This window comes from Gouania willdenowi, chromosome 8 (assembly GCF_900634775.1).
Source record: "Gouania willdenowi chromosome 8, fGouWil2.1, whole genome shotgun sequence".
NCBI lineage: Eukaryota > Metazoa > Chordata > Actinopteri > Blenniiformes > Gobiesocidae > Gouania > Gouania willdenowi.
In genome coordinates, this window is record NC_041051.1 from 20,079,738 (window position 1) to 20,096,013 (window position 16,276).

The 16,276-nt window shown below is 40.1% G+C and overlaps 1 protein-coding gene across 1 annotated transcript; it reads right to left on the bottom strand.

Moving 5' to 3' along the window:
• Window positions 1–2,765: 2,765 nt before the first annotated feature.
• LOC114468266 (visual system homeobox 2) lies at window positions 2,766–4,810 on the bottom strand. Its single transcript, XM_028455054.1, has 3 exons — window positions 4,576–4,810; window positions 4,100–4,257; window positions 2,766–3,152 (listed from the first exon to the last, which is right to left on the bottom strand). The coding sequence occupies exons 1-3, from the start codon at window positions 4,808–4,810 to the stop codon at window positions 2,766–2,768; spliced, it is 780 nt and encodes a 259-aa protein (XP_028310855.1).
• Between the last annotated feature and the right edge of the window lie 11,466 nt (window positions 4,811–16,276).

Sequence of the window (16,276 nt, forward strand, 5' to 3'; positions counted from 1 at the left end):
AGCTAACTCACATAGTAAATATGCAGGAATAATGACCTGCATCTATGAATCGTGCATATTGTATTGTGTGCTTTGGTTGTGAGGGGCCTATTTGGGGACTAATTGAGGGCAGCCACCATCATACACAGATTCAGACCTAATTAGCCCATAACTATTGTTCCAAAAGCTTCATTTCTCTGCAACGTTGCTCAAATAAACCAATAGTGTATGAAAGTAAAGGGAAAAAAGCGAAAGTTTCTTCCTTAACATAATGAGTAGAACAATGCAGGAGCTTTTCTGACCCACAAACCTCATCAGTCAGTGTCCAAACCTCCATCGTGAGGAATGTGTTTAGTGTGAGACTGCAGCTCAAATTGAGTCTTTGCAAATGTGTGACCCACGCTGACCTCATTCATTACAAACAGGCCACACATGCAATGACACTTCCATTGTTTATTGATTGTCACACAAGAAGCAAACTTCTATGAAGTCTATTGTGAGTATTAGCATTATATTTTTATTAGCATTGGAGTGGAAGACAAAAAAAGGCATTTCATTTAAAAGGAGATGGTGTCAGTTTTCTTATTTGAGGGTATTTTATGACCACCAGGAGGCAGTGTGGCACTGCCCAGTTTCACCACCAGTGGTTAAATAAAGGGATTGGGCCACTTTATTTAAATTTAATATGACTTTTTTTTTTTTTCCCTTTTGCTAAAACATGTTAAACATACTTTAAAAAATATATATAAAATCTGATTTAGTTGTCAGGTTTTAATTTCATAAAGATAAAAACAGATTAATTATGTAATCAGTGCCTTAGTAGAGTTAAATAATACAGAAGTCTTTGTATTAAATTAACCATCTTTATCTTTAAATGTTGTTCATTGAAACATGATGAGAAATGTAGTTAAAGTATCACAGATAGGATGCTGCTGACTGGTGTAAAAAAAAAAAAAAAAAAAATCATATACATTAGTTAAAATTAGTTTGTTGTTTGATAAAATAAGGAAATGTTTTAGAAGTGGTCATTTGAAAATAAAACAGTTGCTTGAAATAAGAGAAAAAAAAATGTTGCATGTCAAAACTAAAGTATTTCTTATACCCTTTTTAAGGTTAATTCTAGTTATCCTTCATTATCTTTACCTCCAATACAAGTGAAACAATGACATTTTTGTATTTCAATATATATCAAAATGCCTTTTGGATTATTCAGTACCTTTAAAGTAGCTTGTGGTTTCTAAAAAGTTAGTGACCCCTGGTCTAAACCATAAAACCATAAATTAAAAATCAAAAAGCAAGTCATAATCTTTTAATATATATCTATATTCCAGAAATCAAATCAACATTAAATTGTTTGTCTAAAAAAACAAACAACATACTTGTGCATTTTACTTTTGTACAATTACAACTGGATTCAAATTTGTATGGATAGTATGGAGTTTAACTCTGTAAATACTTTTTTTTTTTTTTTTTATCAACATAAAACCACAGTATGGCAATATCCACATTAAGCTGTTCTTTGTCTAGTCCAACATAATTTATATTTCATATCCTCTTATGACTTCATTTCTTAGCCATTTCCATAGTTTCCTGTGAGGACGTGTGGCTGCGTGTCGCATCCTTCCCGTCTGTAAACTTGACCACAGAGGTCATAAAAACATTTAGAGGTCATAGTAGAAACATTTAGAGCAGCGATTCTCAACTGGTGGGTCAGGACCCAAAAGTGGGTAGCGGACCTGTACTGGGTGGGTCACAAACAGCTGGTCAAAAATAAATAAATTTTTATTGTTTCTCATGTGACTATTCTTTTATTTTGAAAGAAACATTTCTTTTGACAGGCATGCTGTGAAATACATGTTGCATCGGAAAATATATAGATTTATGTTTAAAAACAATATTATATGTATGTTTTCAACAGCTAATTAAAAAAACTAAATTTGGTTGGTTGAATTCTAAAATAAAAAAAATCAAAGGGTCTATTGATATGGAAACGTATCAATAAACTCCAGGACTATGGGTATGTTTTCCACGTTTTCCGGACCTTTTCTACATAAGTGTAACGTGCCTGTGGTTTTTCACCATACTTGGATGGTTGAGTGGTCTAAGGTGCTGTACTCAAGAATCCTCCCTTCTGCTAATGTGGGTTCAAATCCCACTTTTGTCATATACGTATTTTCATTTTAACATATTCAGCACGGCAAATTCCACCTTTAATATATATATATATATATGAAAAAAATAAACATTTTAGGGTATTTCCTGGGTTAGGGTTAGGGATTAAATAAAAGGGTTAGCAGGGTAGCTAAAAATAAATATGAGCCCAAATAAAACTGACAGAACTTGAAGTCACGTGGTGCACCTATCACATGACCTAAACTGGCCAATGAAAGGCGCTCCGTGTGAATAGACTGGCAGTCTATTCATACTTTTGCGTTCATATGGCGACCATTTGTTATCGGTGTAGTTTATTTCAAAAGTCCCAAACTTATATGGCATCTACAGAAGATTGTATTGAAATACAAAGACATTAAAGTGTATACGATGGTAGGGAAGCTAATTTACAGAAATATTTTTAATATTTTACCACAGATTGGTGAACAACTCCCAAAAATCAGCCACTGTTTTCTAAATGCATCATAAGAGTCTTAAAACAGATATTGGTTGATAGAACATATGATTTTTATTTTTCAGAGAAGCACACAGATGAAATATTAGGTAGTGAATAGCTAAATAATATCTACACAATGGTTTAATACTGTCTGTACAAACAGGACGAGGGTAAGTAATCAGTCTTTGTGTGTGACATCAGTTTCCTGTATTTGTGACGTGTTTACAGTGCTCTGGATCTCAGCCTCGTGCTCTCTGGCTTTGGCCCTTAGCTTGGCGATGCTACAGGAACGAAGCTCCTCCCACTTCCCCAACCTGTGGGTCAGGGGCTGCAGGTGCACACTCAGCACACTGCTTCTGGACTCTTTTGTCCATGGATAGCTGTCTGCTTCCCGCTGGCGTTCCCAGTGCTCACTGTGAGGACTGTCCGTCTGCCTTGAACCTTTGTTCAGTTTATCACATGTTTCATCATCATCATCATCATCTCGTTTAAAGTGTGGCCCTGAAAGCTGGCCCTGGAGTTTCAGCTGCCGCCTCATCTTGGCACGTCGGTTTTGAAACCAAACCTGCAGAAAGTGTTAATGCACATTTAATGTATGAGGCCAAACTTCTTTAAACCTGGCAATGTGACCAATGTGTTGATATACAATGAACACTTATGCCATGAGGCCATTGTGACCATAATATTATAAAATATCTATACATTAACTTTATGACTGCAGAGGACTCAAATCGTTGCGTTAGAAGAGCTTTTCAATTATCAATAAGAATCTACAATCATGTGGTCGTCATTAGGCATTAAATTCTACCAATGCTGACTAGCACAAGGTGTCATATATAATATATAGGGTTTGTTTTTTTTTTTTGTTATTAAGTGATAATACCCGACAAATGTTATTACTTTTTTTTTTTTTTTTTTTAACATTATACAGCTTTGCATATATGTTCTTGATCAATTCTTATAGGATAAGGTTTCTGTAAAATTCTACTAAATCCAAAATTTATTGTTTTACTTTATTTATTTTTTTTATTCTTCTTTAACTTTATAAAAGACATTATACTAATAGTGCTCATACAGATTTTAAAATGTTGTTATTTTACTTCCTGGTATAATACAGTCAAACTGAAAAAAAGAAAAACTGTTGGCTGGGTCAACATTATTAGGGGGCCAAGGCCACGGGGCCTGGGGACCACGTATGTAAGCATACACGGTTCCTAGGACCAGCGGTCCTAGGAACCCTATGGTGAACGCTCGGATTTTTATTATTACTATTAATATTAATATTATCACCGCGACCCTAAAATAGGACAAAGTGGGTCAGACAATGGATAGATATTATTATTATTATTATTATTATTATTATTACTAATATTAATCAGTAGAACTACATTTAATTTGATTTAATTGTTGTATTTCATTGGAAGTGTAAAGAATTGATTTGTGCCCTATTTATGAATCAGCTGATTTATTGTGAGATAAACAGTCCCAGTACGAGTGGATTGTGCCAGTTACCTGGACTCTGGCCTCTATCAGATCCAGTCTGAGGGCCAGGGCTTCCCTCATGAATATATCGGGGTAGTGTGTGGTCTCAAACGCCTTCTCCAGCTCCTCCAGCTGCCAGCTGCTGTAGTTGGCCCGCGCTCGTCGCTGTTTCACTGGCCTCTGTTCATCTGGAAAGCACAGCCAGCCCAAGTAACCAATTACACAATCGCCAACGGGTGACAGGGAACTAATGGCTGCAGATTGGATAATTAGCACAGCAATCATGAGGCGTCTTTAACACTGTGTGAAAATTGATTGTTAGACTTGAGCTGTTGGTCTTTGGTAAACATTTACACTACGATCAGATGGTGCTCACAGACAGTCTTAGACAACAGTCATACTGCGCCAGTTTGGCTGTGTTTAATCTGAACCAAGATCTACTTTCTCCTCCAGAATCATATACCATCGCTCCCACTTCAGTCCCAGCAGCTGTTGTTTGAGCTCACCTATGCTCTCTGTGAAGGCTCCAATCCCAGCTGCCTGTGTGGCCAACAGCAGAGCCTCCTTGCATGGCTCTGGCTGAAGATAACTCTGCAGGGAATGATAGCTGATGAAGGGTCCTGGGAATAGGATCCGGGGTTGAGAACTCAGGCTAGTTGGGAATGCTGGGAAAAAGTGGGCTGCAGGTGAGTGGAGAACTGCTGGAAGTAGAGTGGATACCAGTTGTCCTGGGCTGAACATGTCCGAGCTTCTACAGAGTCCGGTTTTAAGTTAGTCCTTGGGGAAGAGTCAGGGTGAGTTAAGGTGAAGCTGGTACAGGAACAGTAAGGACAACCCCAACAACCCAGTTACAGAAAAGGCCAGAATAAAGTGGTTATAAATAATCCAACAGGCTCCTGATCAGGTGCTCGCGTCCGTGTTCAGAGCAGCTCGAAGGTGTTACTTGAAGGAAATTGTATTACCTGAGACTGGAGGTGGTCTTACCTAAGCCTTAAATCTCTTCTACCCCTCCTCCTTGGTCACATGACACCCAAAAAGGCAGGAGAATAGGGTTTAGGGAGTGAGTTGAAAGTCCAGCATATGATACGTACCTCTGTGAGTTTACAGCATCAGCACATCTGTCTCTTTGTCATCACTTTCTCCAACTGTACAGTATATCCAATTATTAGCTACAAAAGTAGTCACAACATCTTTGATATGCAAATGAATAGGAATGGAAACTAATGGGAGTCTTTCTAGACCAGGGTTGAACAATGTGAGCATTTAAAGAGATTTTGTAACATTTGATAATATCAAAGATAAAGTACATCATAGATGATTTGGTCAATTGTGGATGTCAAGGATCATAATGTTTGTTTTTTCGCATTGATTTGGAGCATCGAAACAGATAATGTCACTAAAACCTCCAGTTGTTTTCTACAGATGTTTTCTTCACATAGTGCATCCTAATATAATGCCAAGCCCAAGTAAACAATGTACACACACCTGGAAGCCCTTGAGATGACATAGAAAATGTTCTTGGCCACATTCTTCTGTTGCGTTGTGGACCAAGTCTAACACTGAACGGTTGATCGGTTGCTTGACTGGTCTATGTCACCTATGCACAAAAAAATAAGAAGTTGTTTATCGCAACCGTACCAACCATCCATCATTATCCATGTGTACTAGAAGTGCACTGACTGAGGTAGATTATTTTCATACTATTAGATATCCCATATCAGTTGTCATAGTGATGTGGCTAATTTGTGGTAAGTGTTGCAGCCAAAGTCTTTGGTTTTTGAGGTTTATGAGGAAATTTTGCTCCTGCAGATTTAAGTTTCATGGGGGACAAACACATTAAGTTTAATTTAAAAAAAAAAAAACACCATATGGATCAGAGTGGAGCTTATATCCAGCGCAGCCACATTCGACCAACCTTGACCAATGTACCGAATAAGAGTAGGCCTTTGGAGAAGATGCAAAAAAAAAACTATGGCTGTCCCCTTTACTGCAGCGGGGTGGGGTATGCAGTCAACTGTCAAAACGTTGCCAAACCTTCCCAAGAATGTTCCGTCTCAGATCAGAGTTCACACATCAACACATTAACGGCGAGGACAGGAAGAATATGAAGACTTTTTCACTTTGAGCATGGCAGCTGTATCTTACTGTTGAATGATATCTGACTAAATCACCAGCTCTGTGTGTGTGGATTAAACACAGGTGTGGCTATTAATCTAGAGTTACACATCCCATCTGCCGTCCTGCGGTGAAAACATCCAGCGTCGTCACTGCAGCACCGCTGGGTGAAGCTGGCTTTGATCAGGATGTGCAGGAGGTGAAGGTGAGTCACAGGTTGGTCATTCCTGTGCAACCTCAGGCGGCTCTTTCATCCGCACCTGTTCAAACACCAAACTGAAGCCTTCACAGAGGATCGAAAGCTGAGCTTGAGTCATTTTATAGATGCTGTAAAACAACAACTCAGTGTTTACAACTTGTGAAACTGATCAATTGAAGTTCAAAACTATAAATGTCTGTCCAAACAAATGCAAATAAGTGTATTTTTGTTTTTAAATGTGTGAAATATTTCAAACCAACATATTGGCGCCAATGATGAACCTTTATTAGCATCACTATACAGACATTTAGAAGTCTTGCTTTGTGACTTCTTCAAACGAACTTTTTCATGCTGTTTTCTCATTGCTGGCAATAACTTGAAGCGTATTTACAATATGTAACAAATTATTTATGTATTTTTCTCAAACAAAAATACCGTAAAAGCACTTTTCTGAGTCTTTTTATTCCTTGAAATACATCTGATGTGGAGGAGGTATTTTCGGCAAAATGTGACGTAGTACCATTGATTACATTAGTGCTTTCCTTCTTTGATTTTTTTTTTTTTAATCTCTATTTATGTTTTTGTAGTGCTTTATTTGCTATACATTACACAGACAGCACATCAATGTGTGTTGGATGTACTTTAGAAAAAGTTGGTATTTATCACCAACTGTATATGAACAGGGGTAGGAGTGAGTCCGGACGACTGAGAGAATATTCTAGGTATTCCGAGGTGGAAAATTCCACCACAGATGTTCGTTACAGCATATCCCATACAATTTTGCTCAGGTTAAGACTTACTAAAAGACCAGTAAGTAGGGGTACATGTGGTTGCTTTACAAGGACTCATGACGAATGTTACCCAAATAAATCTCTTGTATTAAATGCATTCTTTCAATAGGGCTTGCACGTAAAATTCAATACACGTATCCTATAAGCAAACAAAATAATGCCTTACATATTGTTTAAATCTATACTAAGCAATGTAGATTTATTTTTACATTTTATTTACGACTTCTTTGGATCCATGTTAGAGACAAGCCATCAAGCAATGCTTAGACTTTATAAAATCGACTTGTTTCATGACAAAATGCTTTCTCGTAATGCTGCTTTTAACTTGTGTTGATAAATGTGTGTGAAGGATAAACGATTGTTATAATTGGAAAATAATGACTTGAGTTTCCAAGAGAAAGAAGCTAGATTAGAAGTGTCTGGTTTGAGCTGTGGCTAAACAAACACTGTGTGTGGCGAGCCTGACGCCTGAATAGCCATCACCGCTTGTCTCTGGCACACAGACAGTTGCAGGGATTTCTGCTGTGTCTGAAAGCAGACCCCCATTCTCTGCTCTCAGATGTCTGTGTTTGTCTGTGCACGGGTCCTTTAATGCCCATTGATCCAGATAATCAGGGACTAAATTGGTGAAAAAACCATCGGGGGCGGCTCTGACAGTTGTTACTCAAAAGACCTGCTTGTGGATAATTGAAGGCGGCATTAGGACAACAGAAGTAATGGCTAATGCCAGGCAGTATTGGGATTCCAGCTCCCTGAATGACAAGGCAGCAGTGGAGCTCCACAGCTAAAATGGCAATCATCGTATCATTAGCGAAGCCTCAACAGCCGGGACAGAAAGTCCATTATTGGGGGTTTAGCGAGTCACTAGTGGGATCACACACGAGCTTCAGGTGGACTTGTTTCAGCTTGTACTTGGTGATGTAAACTTGAGAAACGACCACAAGTTTGTGTGACCTAAGTTTGTTTTTAAGTTTTCTTTTCATACATTACACTCAGTTTGAGAAAGATCAAACTAAGACGGTTAAAGAAACATGTTGAATGGGCAAGAGAGCAGCATGGGGTTTAATGTTCATCTCCGAGTAAGGCGTGTTTCCTTCCTCAGTATAAAAATATGTGTTAGGTTAACGTGTGACACTAAATCTGGGTGTCACACTCACTCAGACCAGTAAGTGAGACTATCCCTTTGTTTACCTGCAAGGAAATCTCAAGACACTAAAATGTGTGCAACACTTCGGAAGCTGAACCAAACAATCTGTTGGTGACGTTTTCTTTGTTTTCTTTCTATAAATTAAGAGATGAGCTGCCTAAACATAGGAAACGTGGCCACCCTGGTTCATGTGTGGTTGGTCTACCTTTAGTAAAATGCTTGCTTGCGAGCTTGGTTGTGACGAACTGTATTGTAAAAGAAACGTGTGTCTAAGGATAAATAGTCCTGCAGTTGATGATACCAGAGAAAGAAATGTAACGATAATCAGGATATTTACAGAAACACACAATAGTAAACTTTATGAATTCACTTTGAGGCCAATAATGTACTATCTCAAAGTGTTCTACTCAAGACCACGCTATACGAAGACCAAGACTTGCACAAGACCAGAATGCACCAAGACAAGCCAAAGACGAGGCCAAGTCAAGATCAATACCATAGAAATCCGTTTTAAACACCATGACAAGGTTGAGCGGTTAAAGAGCATTCTCTCTTTAATTGTAGTTTTCTTGTATAAATACATTTGACAGCAACTCTTTCAAAGCACAACATGCAAAAATCTCAAATCTTGACAAATGTCTAAATTCTTGCAAAAAAAAAATAACTATGTTTTTAAAAGCTACTGATAAGTCTGCACTTATTTTAAACATCTGAAAATAATTTGTTTATTTGCCAGGTGAATGAAGCCTAATTTAAGTGTTCAGAGGTATTTCTGACGAGAAATAAGATGGACCTATGGCCCAGTTTTTGCAGGTATTCGACACATAAGGCACTGGAAAAGATTGTGTAAATAAAGTGTCTGTGAAATGAAATTGTAATCTTGTAAATCGTTTCCATATCTTTAGCAGTGACACACAAAAAAAACCTGTTAAGTAGGTTTAAATATACACTTAAAAAACAATCAAGCCATTAAGATGATGCCAAATCAACATGTTTGTTGTAAATAAATAAATTAACATGTAAATACATATAAGAATATATGGTCTTCCATTTCCATTGTTGGAAGTATAAAAAAGGGCAGCATAAATGCCTAAAAAAAAAACAAAACAGGTTTTGTCTTTTCTTTCGAACATAATGTCCTAAAAGAACCAGAATAACATAAAAAATACACAGATATATATATATATATATATATATATATATATATATTTAATGAAAACAATAGTGCTGGAAGATAAAAATGCAAATAATTTGTGTATTGGAAAATAAAAATGTCTACAATAATACTTTTATCAGTCCGATGTGTAAATTCAAAGATATACGTGTTCTCTTCCTTGACAGACGTGACTGAAGTGGATTAAGGGTGGATTAACCTCACTGTGACATGATACGGTGGTGGTGATGTACATTATTATTCTTTCCCACTCACTGGAGGAACATCTTAGCTGTTTAAAACAAAACTCCAGACAAAAGAGAAAAGACGACGGATGATTAACGTCAAGGGACGGCACAGAGTCCAGATTCAATATTTGACCAAAGGATAAATGAAGCTTAAGGGTTGTCATTTATGTAAAATAAGTCTCAAATTATCATACTTATTAGATTGGATCAATCTTCCCTAAATTTACCAGTATCACTTCATTTTACTTCATTACAAATGCAGGAACACTGCAAATGTCCGGATCGTGTCTCTGGGATCTTGAACGGACTGAAACTGATTATTGGTATAATTCAATCAACACTTCTAAAATGTGTTTTTAACTAAAGGAAGAGTGTCATGGCTGAGGAAGCCCCTATGTTTGGTGCCTCGCTCTCCCTGGTAATAGTATCCGACAGTAAGCTAGTTGATTGTTTTAGTGCTGGATCACTGACCATGGGATAAACCTGAGAGCCGAGTCTGCTTTTCATGTCAAAACCTTCAAGGGAAAGCAGCCACAATCCAAGAGCAATCACACTTGAGACATCAAAGTGCCAAAGAGAAGGAAGGCGAGAGCCACATTTTTTCCATGCTAGCCAAGCTCAACTCAAGCGTGGAGTAAGAGTAGATGATCTAAGAGGAGGGTGCCACTGAGAGGAAGACGGAGAGCAGACAGATGTGCAGGGGCAGGTAGCAGCACATCAGGGCCTCCTGACACTAACACAGGCATTCCTGCTTGCTGCTCATTCACTGCCCTAGTGTCTCATGAGGCGAGTAAATAAGTGACTGATGGTCAAGGCTGGACTAAGTACTGAGACGGTTAGAGAACAAAGTAAGATGCTGAAACAATGGAAGTTTCTCAGTATTTTGGGGGGCTCTAGATACAAATCAACTATAACAGCAAACGTCGAAACGCTCAGCTTTAAATTCATACGATAGATTGTCAGATGATTTGCAAATGTGTGAATAATAATCTTTAACATGTCATGGAATAAATTGCACATATAAAAAGATGTTAATAATGGATACCCTTTCAACAGCTTGCAAACATCGGTTGATAATAAAGCAAGTTGGAAGCATTAGCGAGTGGCCTTGGACTCGTGGACATGGTCAGGAAGACCTGTTGAAGTTCAAATGGGCAGAAGAAACAGAAGGAAGTTTCTAATTCTCGTCTTGAAAGATGGGCTCCAGTCATGTGGATTTATCAGACTAGTCTGAATATAAAGTTGTGCTCATAAGTTTACATACCCTGGCAGAATTTATGATTTCTTGGCCATTTTAGAGAATATGAATGATAACACAAAAACTTGTCTTTCACTCATGGTTAATGGTTGGGTGAAGCCAACAGAAACTACCCAAATGACCCTGATCAAAAATGTTCCTAATACTGTGTATTGGCCCCTTTATCATCAATGACAGCTTGAAGTCCATTATGGTAGTTGTGAATGAGGATCTTCATTTTCTCAGATGATAAAGTTGCCCATTCTTCTTTGAAAAAAGTTCCAGTTCCTGTAAATTTTTGGGCTGCCTTGCATGAACGTCTCGTTTCAGAACTCTTCAGAGTGGCTCAATGATATTGCAACCAGGAGACAGAGATGGTCACTCCAGAACCTTCATTTTATTCTGCCGTAGCCGATGACAGGTCGACTTGGCCTTGTGTTTTAGGTCGTTGTCATATTGGAACATCTGAGTACATCCCATGTGCAACCACCTAAACGTGACGGATATTTCTTTCTAAATTCCACCAGCATGTCACCATACCGACACGGGCAAACAACACACTGGACGGCATTTACACTAACGTTACACATACAGGGCCTCACCCCACCCCCACTTATGCCTCTCTGACCAAGTCTCAGTCATGTACATCACTGCCCATCATCCACTGCTCTGTCACTCCAGGCCAGTGAAGACGACCATCACTGTGTAGCCAAGAGATGATGTTTCTGTGCTGCAGGACTGTTTCCAACACACTGATTGGATTGTCTTCAGGAAAGCAGCTGTTTGTGGATGTGAAGGATTAAATATCTTGGGACCTTCAATACGTAGATGACCTGTGATTAGTTAGTTCTTCAAATTTTAAACAACTAACCATAAGGGTTGCCTAATAGCAAATGGAGACCCTAAAATTGGTTGCAAAAAATTGAAAGTCATTGCAAAGTGTTCTGTGAACTCTTGCTGCAGAACATTGATGTTAAGTCACATGAACAAGCTCTTCCTGTAGCTTTAAAGTCAGAATTCAGTGTAAAACAGCTTGTATTTTGAAATGTGGACCACAAACAATACCTCACAGCGAATGATGTTAGCAGCGAAGATTCAAAGTGTTCACCATGAACAAATAATCATGAAACTCTTAATTCACAGCTGTGTTTGAGGAGATCCAGCCCTGTTAGTTAAGTGAAGACAAAGCTCTTTAAAGTGTCAGTGGTCCATCAGACCAATCAGCAACAGACCAACCCTCCCATCACAGAACCTCCACCGTACTCGTTTGCTATCACTCATCTCTGCTACGCATCACTGCTGGCCAGCCAATCGGATGCTGGCACCGGACCAAGAGCCAAAGCTGCTCGGGCTTGTGTAGTAAGTTGATTGATAACCATAAACAGAGCTTTTGGAGAGTTATTGGACACCATACAGGTGCAATTAACACCTCACAGAGAACAGTGAGAGATGGGCATGTACATGACTTTATTCGTACAGAAAAAGGAATTTAAAGCCTTTCAATGACACGCTATGATACCTTTATACCCCATAATATGTGATCACTATAGATTTAAAGCGTTGGCGTGCATTTTATTTGCATTGATACGAACAGGATTTGATCTCAAAGTTGACAGTTTCTGTTATGTCTCATCGCTCCAAATGCAGGATGAAAAATAAACACTTTGCAGAGATACTGACAGTGGCAGTAAACTCCTTATATTAATTTCATTTCCCGTTTGAGGGTATCTATGAGCTGTGCATGGTGCTTTCTCCTACTGTGTAAAAGTAGAAGTACTGATGTAATTTAAGAAGTTCAGCTGATTTTTTTAGGGTAAATAAAAAGCATGTGGTCATAGTGACTCTTGTACATGGAAGGGTGACAAATTATAACCTCATGTACTCAAAAATTGTTAAAAAAACAAAAAAAAAAAAAGACTGTGCTTTTATTTTGAAGGGGATTTATTGACCCTCCCGTAGGCCCACCACCCGCAGGAGGGATCATATGAGGCCGGTGCAATGTGGATCGGGCAGTCGTCCAGGGCGGGGGCCTTGGCGATCTGATCCCCGGCTACAGAAGCTAGTGTTAGGGACGTGGAATGTCACCTCTCTGGCGGGGAAGGAGCCTGAGCTTGTGTGCGAGGTGGAGAAGTTCGGACTAGATGTAGTCGGTCTCACCTCGACACAGAACAAGGGCTCTGGAACCAGCCTTCTCGACAGGGGTTGGACTCTCTTCTACTCTGGAGTCGCCAATGGTGAGAGGCATCAGGCCGGGGTGGCTATACTTCTTGCCCCCCGACTTAGTGCCTGTACGTTGGAGTTTACCCCGGTAGACGAGAGGGTAGCCTCCCTCCGCCTTCGGGTGGGGGGACGGATTATGACTGTTGTTTGTGCCTATGGGCCAAACAGCAGCTCGGAGTATCCATCCTTCTTGGATTCCTTAGAGGAAGTACTGGAGAGTGCTCCTTCTGGGGATTCCCTCGTTCTGCTGGGGGACTTCAACGCTCACGTTGGCAGCGACAGTGAGACCTGGAGGGGCGTGATTGGGAGGAACGGCCCCCCTGATCGGAACCCGAGCGGTGTTTTGTTGTTGGACTTCTGTGCTCGTCACAGATTGTCCATAACAAACACCATGTTCAAGCATAAGGGTGTCCATATGTGCACTTGGCACCAAGACACCCTAGGCCGCAGTTCGATGATCGACTTCGTAGTCGTGTCATCGGACTTGCGGCCGCATGTCTTGGACACTTGGGTAAAGAGAGGGGCGGAGCTGTCAACTGATCACCACCTGGTGGTGAGTTGGCTCCGATGGCGGGGGAGGATGCCGGTTAGACCTGGCAGACCCAAACGTATAGTGAGGGTCTGCTGGGAACGCCTGGCAGAGTCTCCCGTCAGAAGGAGCTTCAACTCCCACCTCCGGGAAAACTTCAACCATGTCTCGGAGGAGGCGGGGGACATTGAGTCCGAGTGGGCCATGTTCCGTGCCTCTGTTGCTGAGGCGGCTGATCGGTGCTGTGGCCGCAAGGTAGTCAGTGCCTGTCGTGGCGGCAATACCCGAACCCGTTGGTGGACACCAGGGGTGAGGGATGCCGTCAAGCTGAAGAAGGAGTCCTACCGGGCCTTTTTGGCCTGTGGGACTCCGGAGGCAGCAGACAGGTACCGACGGGCCAAGCGGAGTGCAGCCACGGCGGTCGCCGAGGCCCCGGGGAAGACCCAGGACACGCTGGAGAGACTATGTCTCTCGGCTGGCCTGGGAACGTCTCGGGGTCTGGGCCTCCCTACTGAGGATGCTGCCCCCGCGACCCGGAAACGGCTAAGCGGGAGAAGATGGATGGGATTTATTGAAGCACATTTTCACTGTTTTTAAAGGGTTAATTTTTCCAAAGCCCAACTTTGTTTCCATTACCTGTTGAGATAATTCTGAAATGTTAGGGTTCTACTTGTGGATAAAAATTTCTTCTAAGATACAATTTCCTATTTTTAGGCCGGGCTACCGGACTCTAAACGCCACTCACTTTGTTGTTGTTCTTTTTGTTACTTCTCTGTTATTCGTGAACGGATTGGGCTGGAATTTGGTAGGTATAATCTATGGATGTGTAAGCATCAACGCTCGGAGCCCGATTTTTGATTTGGGGCCCATTACTCGGTATGTGCCAGGGGGCTCCCATTTTTCAAATGACTACTCCTCCGTTAATGCTCGTTGAATCGGGCTGTAAATTGACATGGATATTCTATGAGCGGATGTTAAGAGCCTCTAGGAGACCATTTTTTACTCGGTGGAACCGAGTCATTTGACTGAATTCTCGGGAACTTTTTACGTGCTATTCGGCGCGGGGACGTTCCACAGGCCCGGCCATGGTTCATCTGAATTTGTTATCATCACTGATCATTGGTTTTATTAACCACCAGGGACCACATATGACCCTTAATCTAGTTTTACCCAAAGTAAACGCACAACAACAAAAACACACAAAACAAAAACACACAAAATGGCTCTCAAAAACACACACAAAAAAAACCCAACAAATACCCAAAAAGATTCCTCAAACCTTTTATTCTCTTCTGTGTAAATGCTCAGATTGTTCATTATTCTAAGTGCCGACATGAATGTTGATAATGTGTCCAACTGTGCCCTACATTGAGCTGCCTCTGCATCCATCTCAGTGAACGCCTGATTTCCTGAATGACAGTTGCCATTGGCCCACCAGTGTGGACATGCCTTAAAGTCACTCATGATCCTTCTCCATCCTCTGATGTAACGAAACACCGTCCGCTATTTTGGTGCTTAAAGGTAAACCCACATCCCCTCCTTCACAACCCCCTCTGGTCCGTATCATTCAACAATTATCGCCACGGTTAATTTCCCAACAATGGTGACGTCCACTCCTCCAGCTCACCAGCCTGCGTTCACATTGTTTAAAGTTTCCATTTGACTCCATTAAAAGGTGCTCGGATGAAGTCACTAGCACTGGGCAAAACAACTTCTACTTTTATGGTAAAGCTGTTTCGTGACAGCATGTGCAGCACAAGCAGGCCTTTAATTTGCTCGTTACGCCATGATGAGGTGCGAGCGTACTTGTGACAGCTGCTTCATGTGTTATCAAGGTCCTGAAATTATTGGAACGAAATGAAGCCTACAGCTTGTATTTTTTTCCCATCTTATTTGCTATATCGGTATTTCTCAAATGGGGGTACGCAATGGCACAACAGGGGGTTACTTTAACAAACAAAACATTAAAAACATGGGATTTTTTTTTAGGTAAATGATAATCATAATAATGATGATTGAAATTATTTTGATTAGAACATTAACTGAAAATACAAAAAAGTCAGTCTTGATCCACACGAGGCAGGAGATGACCGTAAATAATAAAAATCGATAGAAATAAATCTATTCATGAGGCACTAAAATCCGTTTCATTCCACTTGTTTATAAATGAGATTCTTTATAATGTGTGTTATCACTTATTCATGACATCGTGCTCTATAACTGTTTTTTCACAGCATTCTGATCAAACTGATGTAGTCGGACAAAGGGGTACTTAGATTCAGAAATAAGAGAAAAGAGGTACCGTAATTAATCCAAATACCAGGTAAAAATTGATTCATTTTAAAGTCTCTCAGTGACAGCAATTAAATTGCTATCAGAAAAAAAGACAGAATAAAACCAAAACATATTTTCCAGGTTTTTATTGGCTCACATCCTGTATTTCAGGTTTAAACAAACAGAGCTGGGAGAAAATAAAAAAAAAGCTTGATGAATGCATCTCAACTGTAACAATGTATTTTCACTAATGTAAAGACAGGAAGTAGATACTGAGAATATATAGGGGAAGTA

Excerpts from the sequence above, each read along its gene's own strand:
- LOC114468266 (XM_028455054.1), bottom strand. The coding sequence starts at position 4,810 with ATGTTCAGCCCAGGACAACTGGTATCCACTCTACTTCCAGCAGTTCTC. Across the intron at positions 4,258-4,575 it reads AGCCTTCACAGAGAGCATAG|ATGAACAGAGGCCAGTGAAA; the intron begins GTGAGCTCAAAC and ends TGTGCTTTCCAG. Across the intron at positions 3,153-4,099 it reads TGATAGAGGCCAGAGTCCAG|GTTTGGTTTCAAAACCGACG; the intron begins GTAACTGGCACA and ends CACTTTCTGCAG.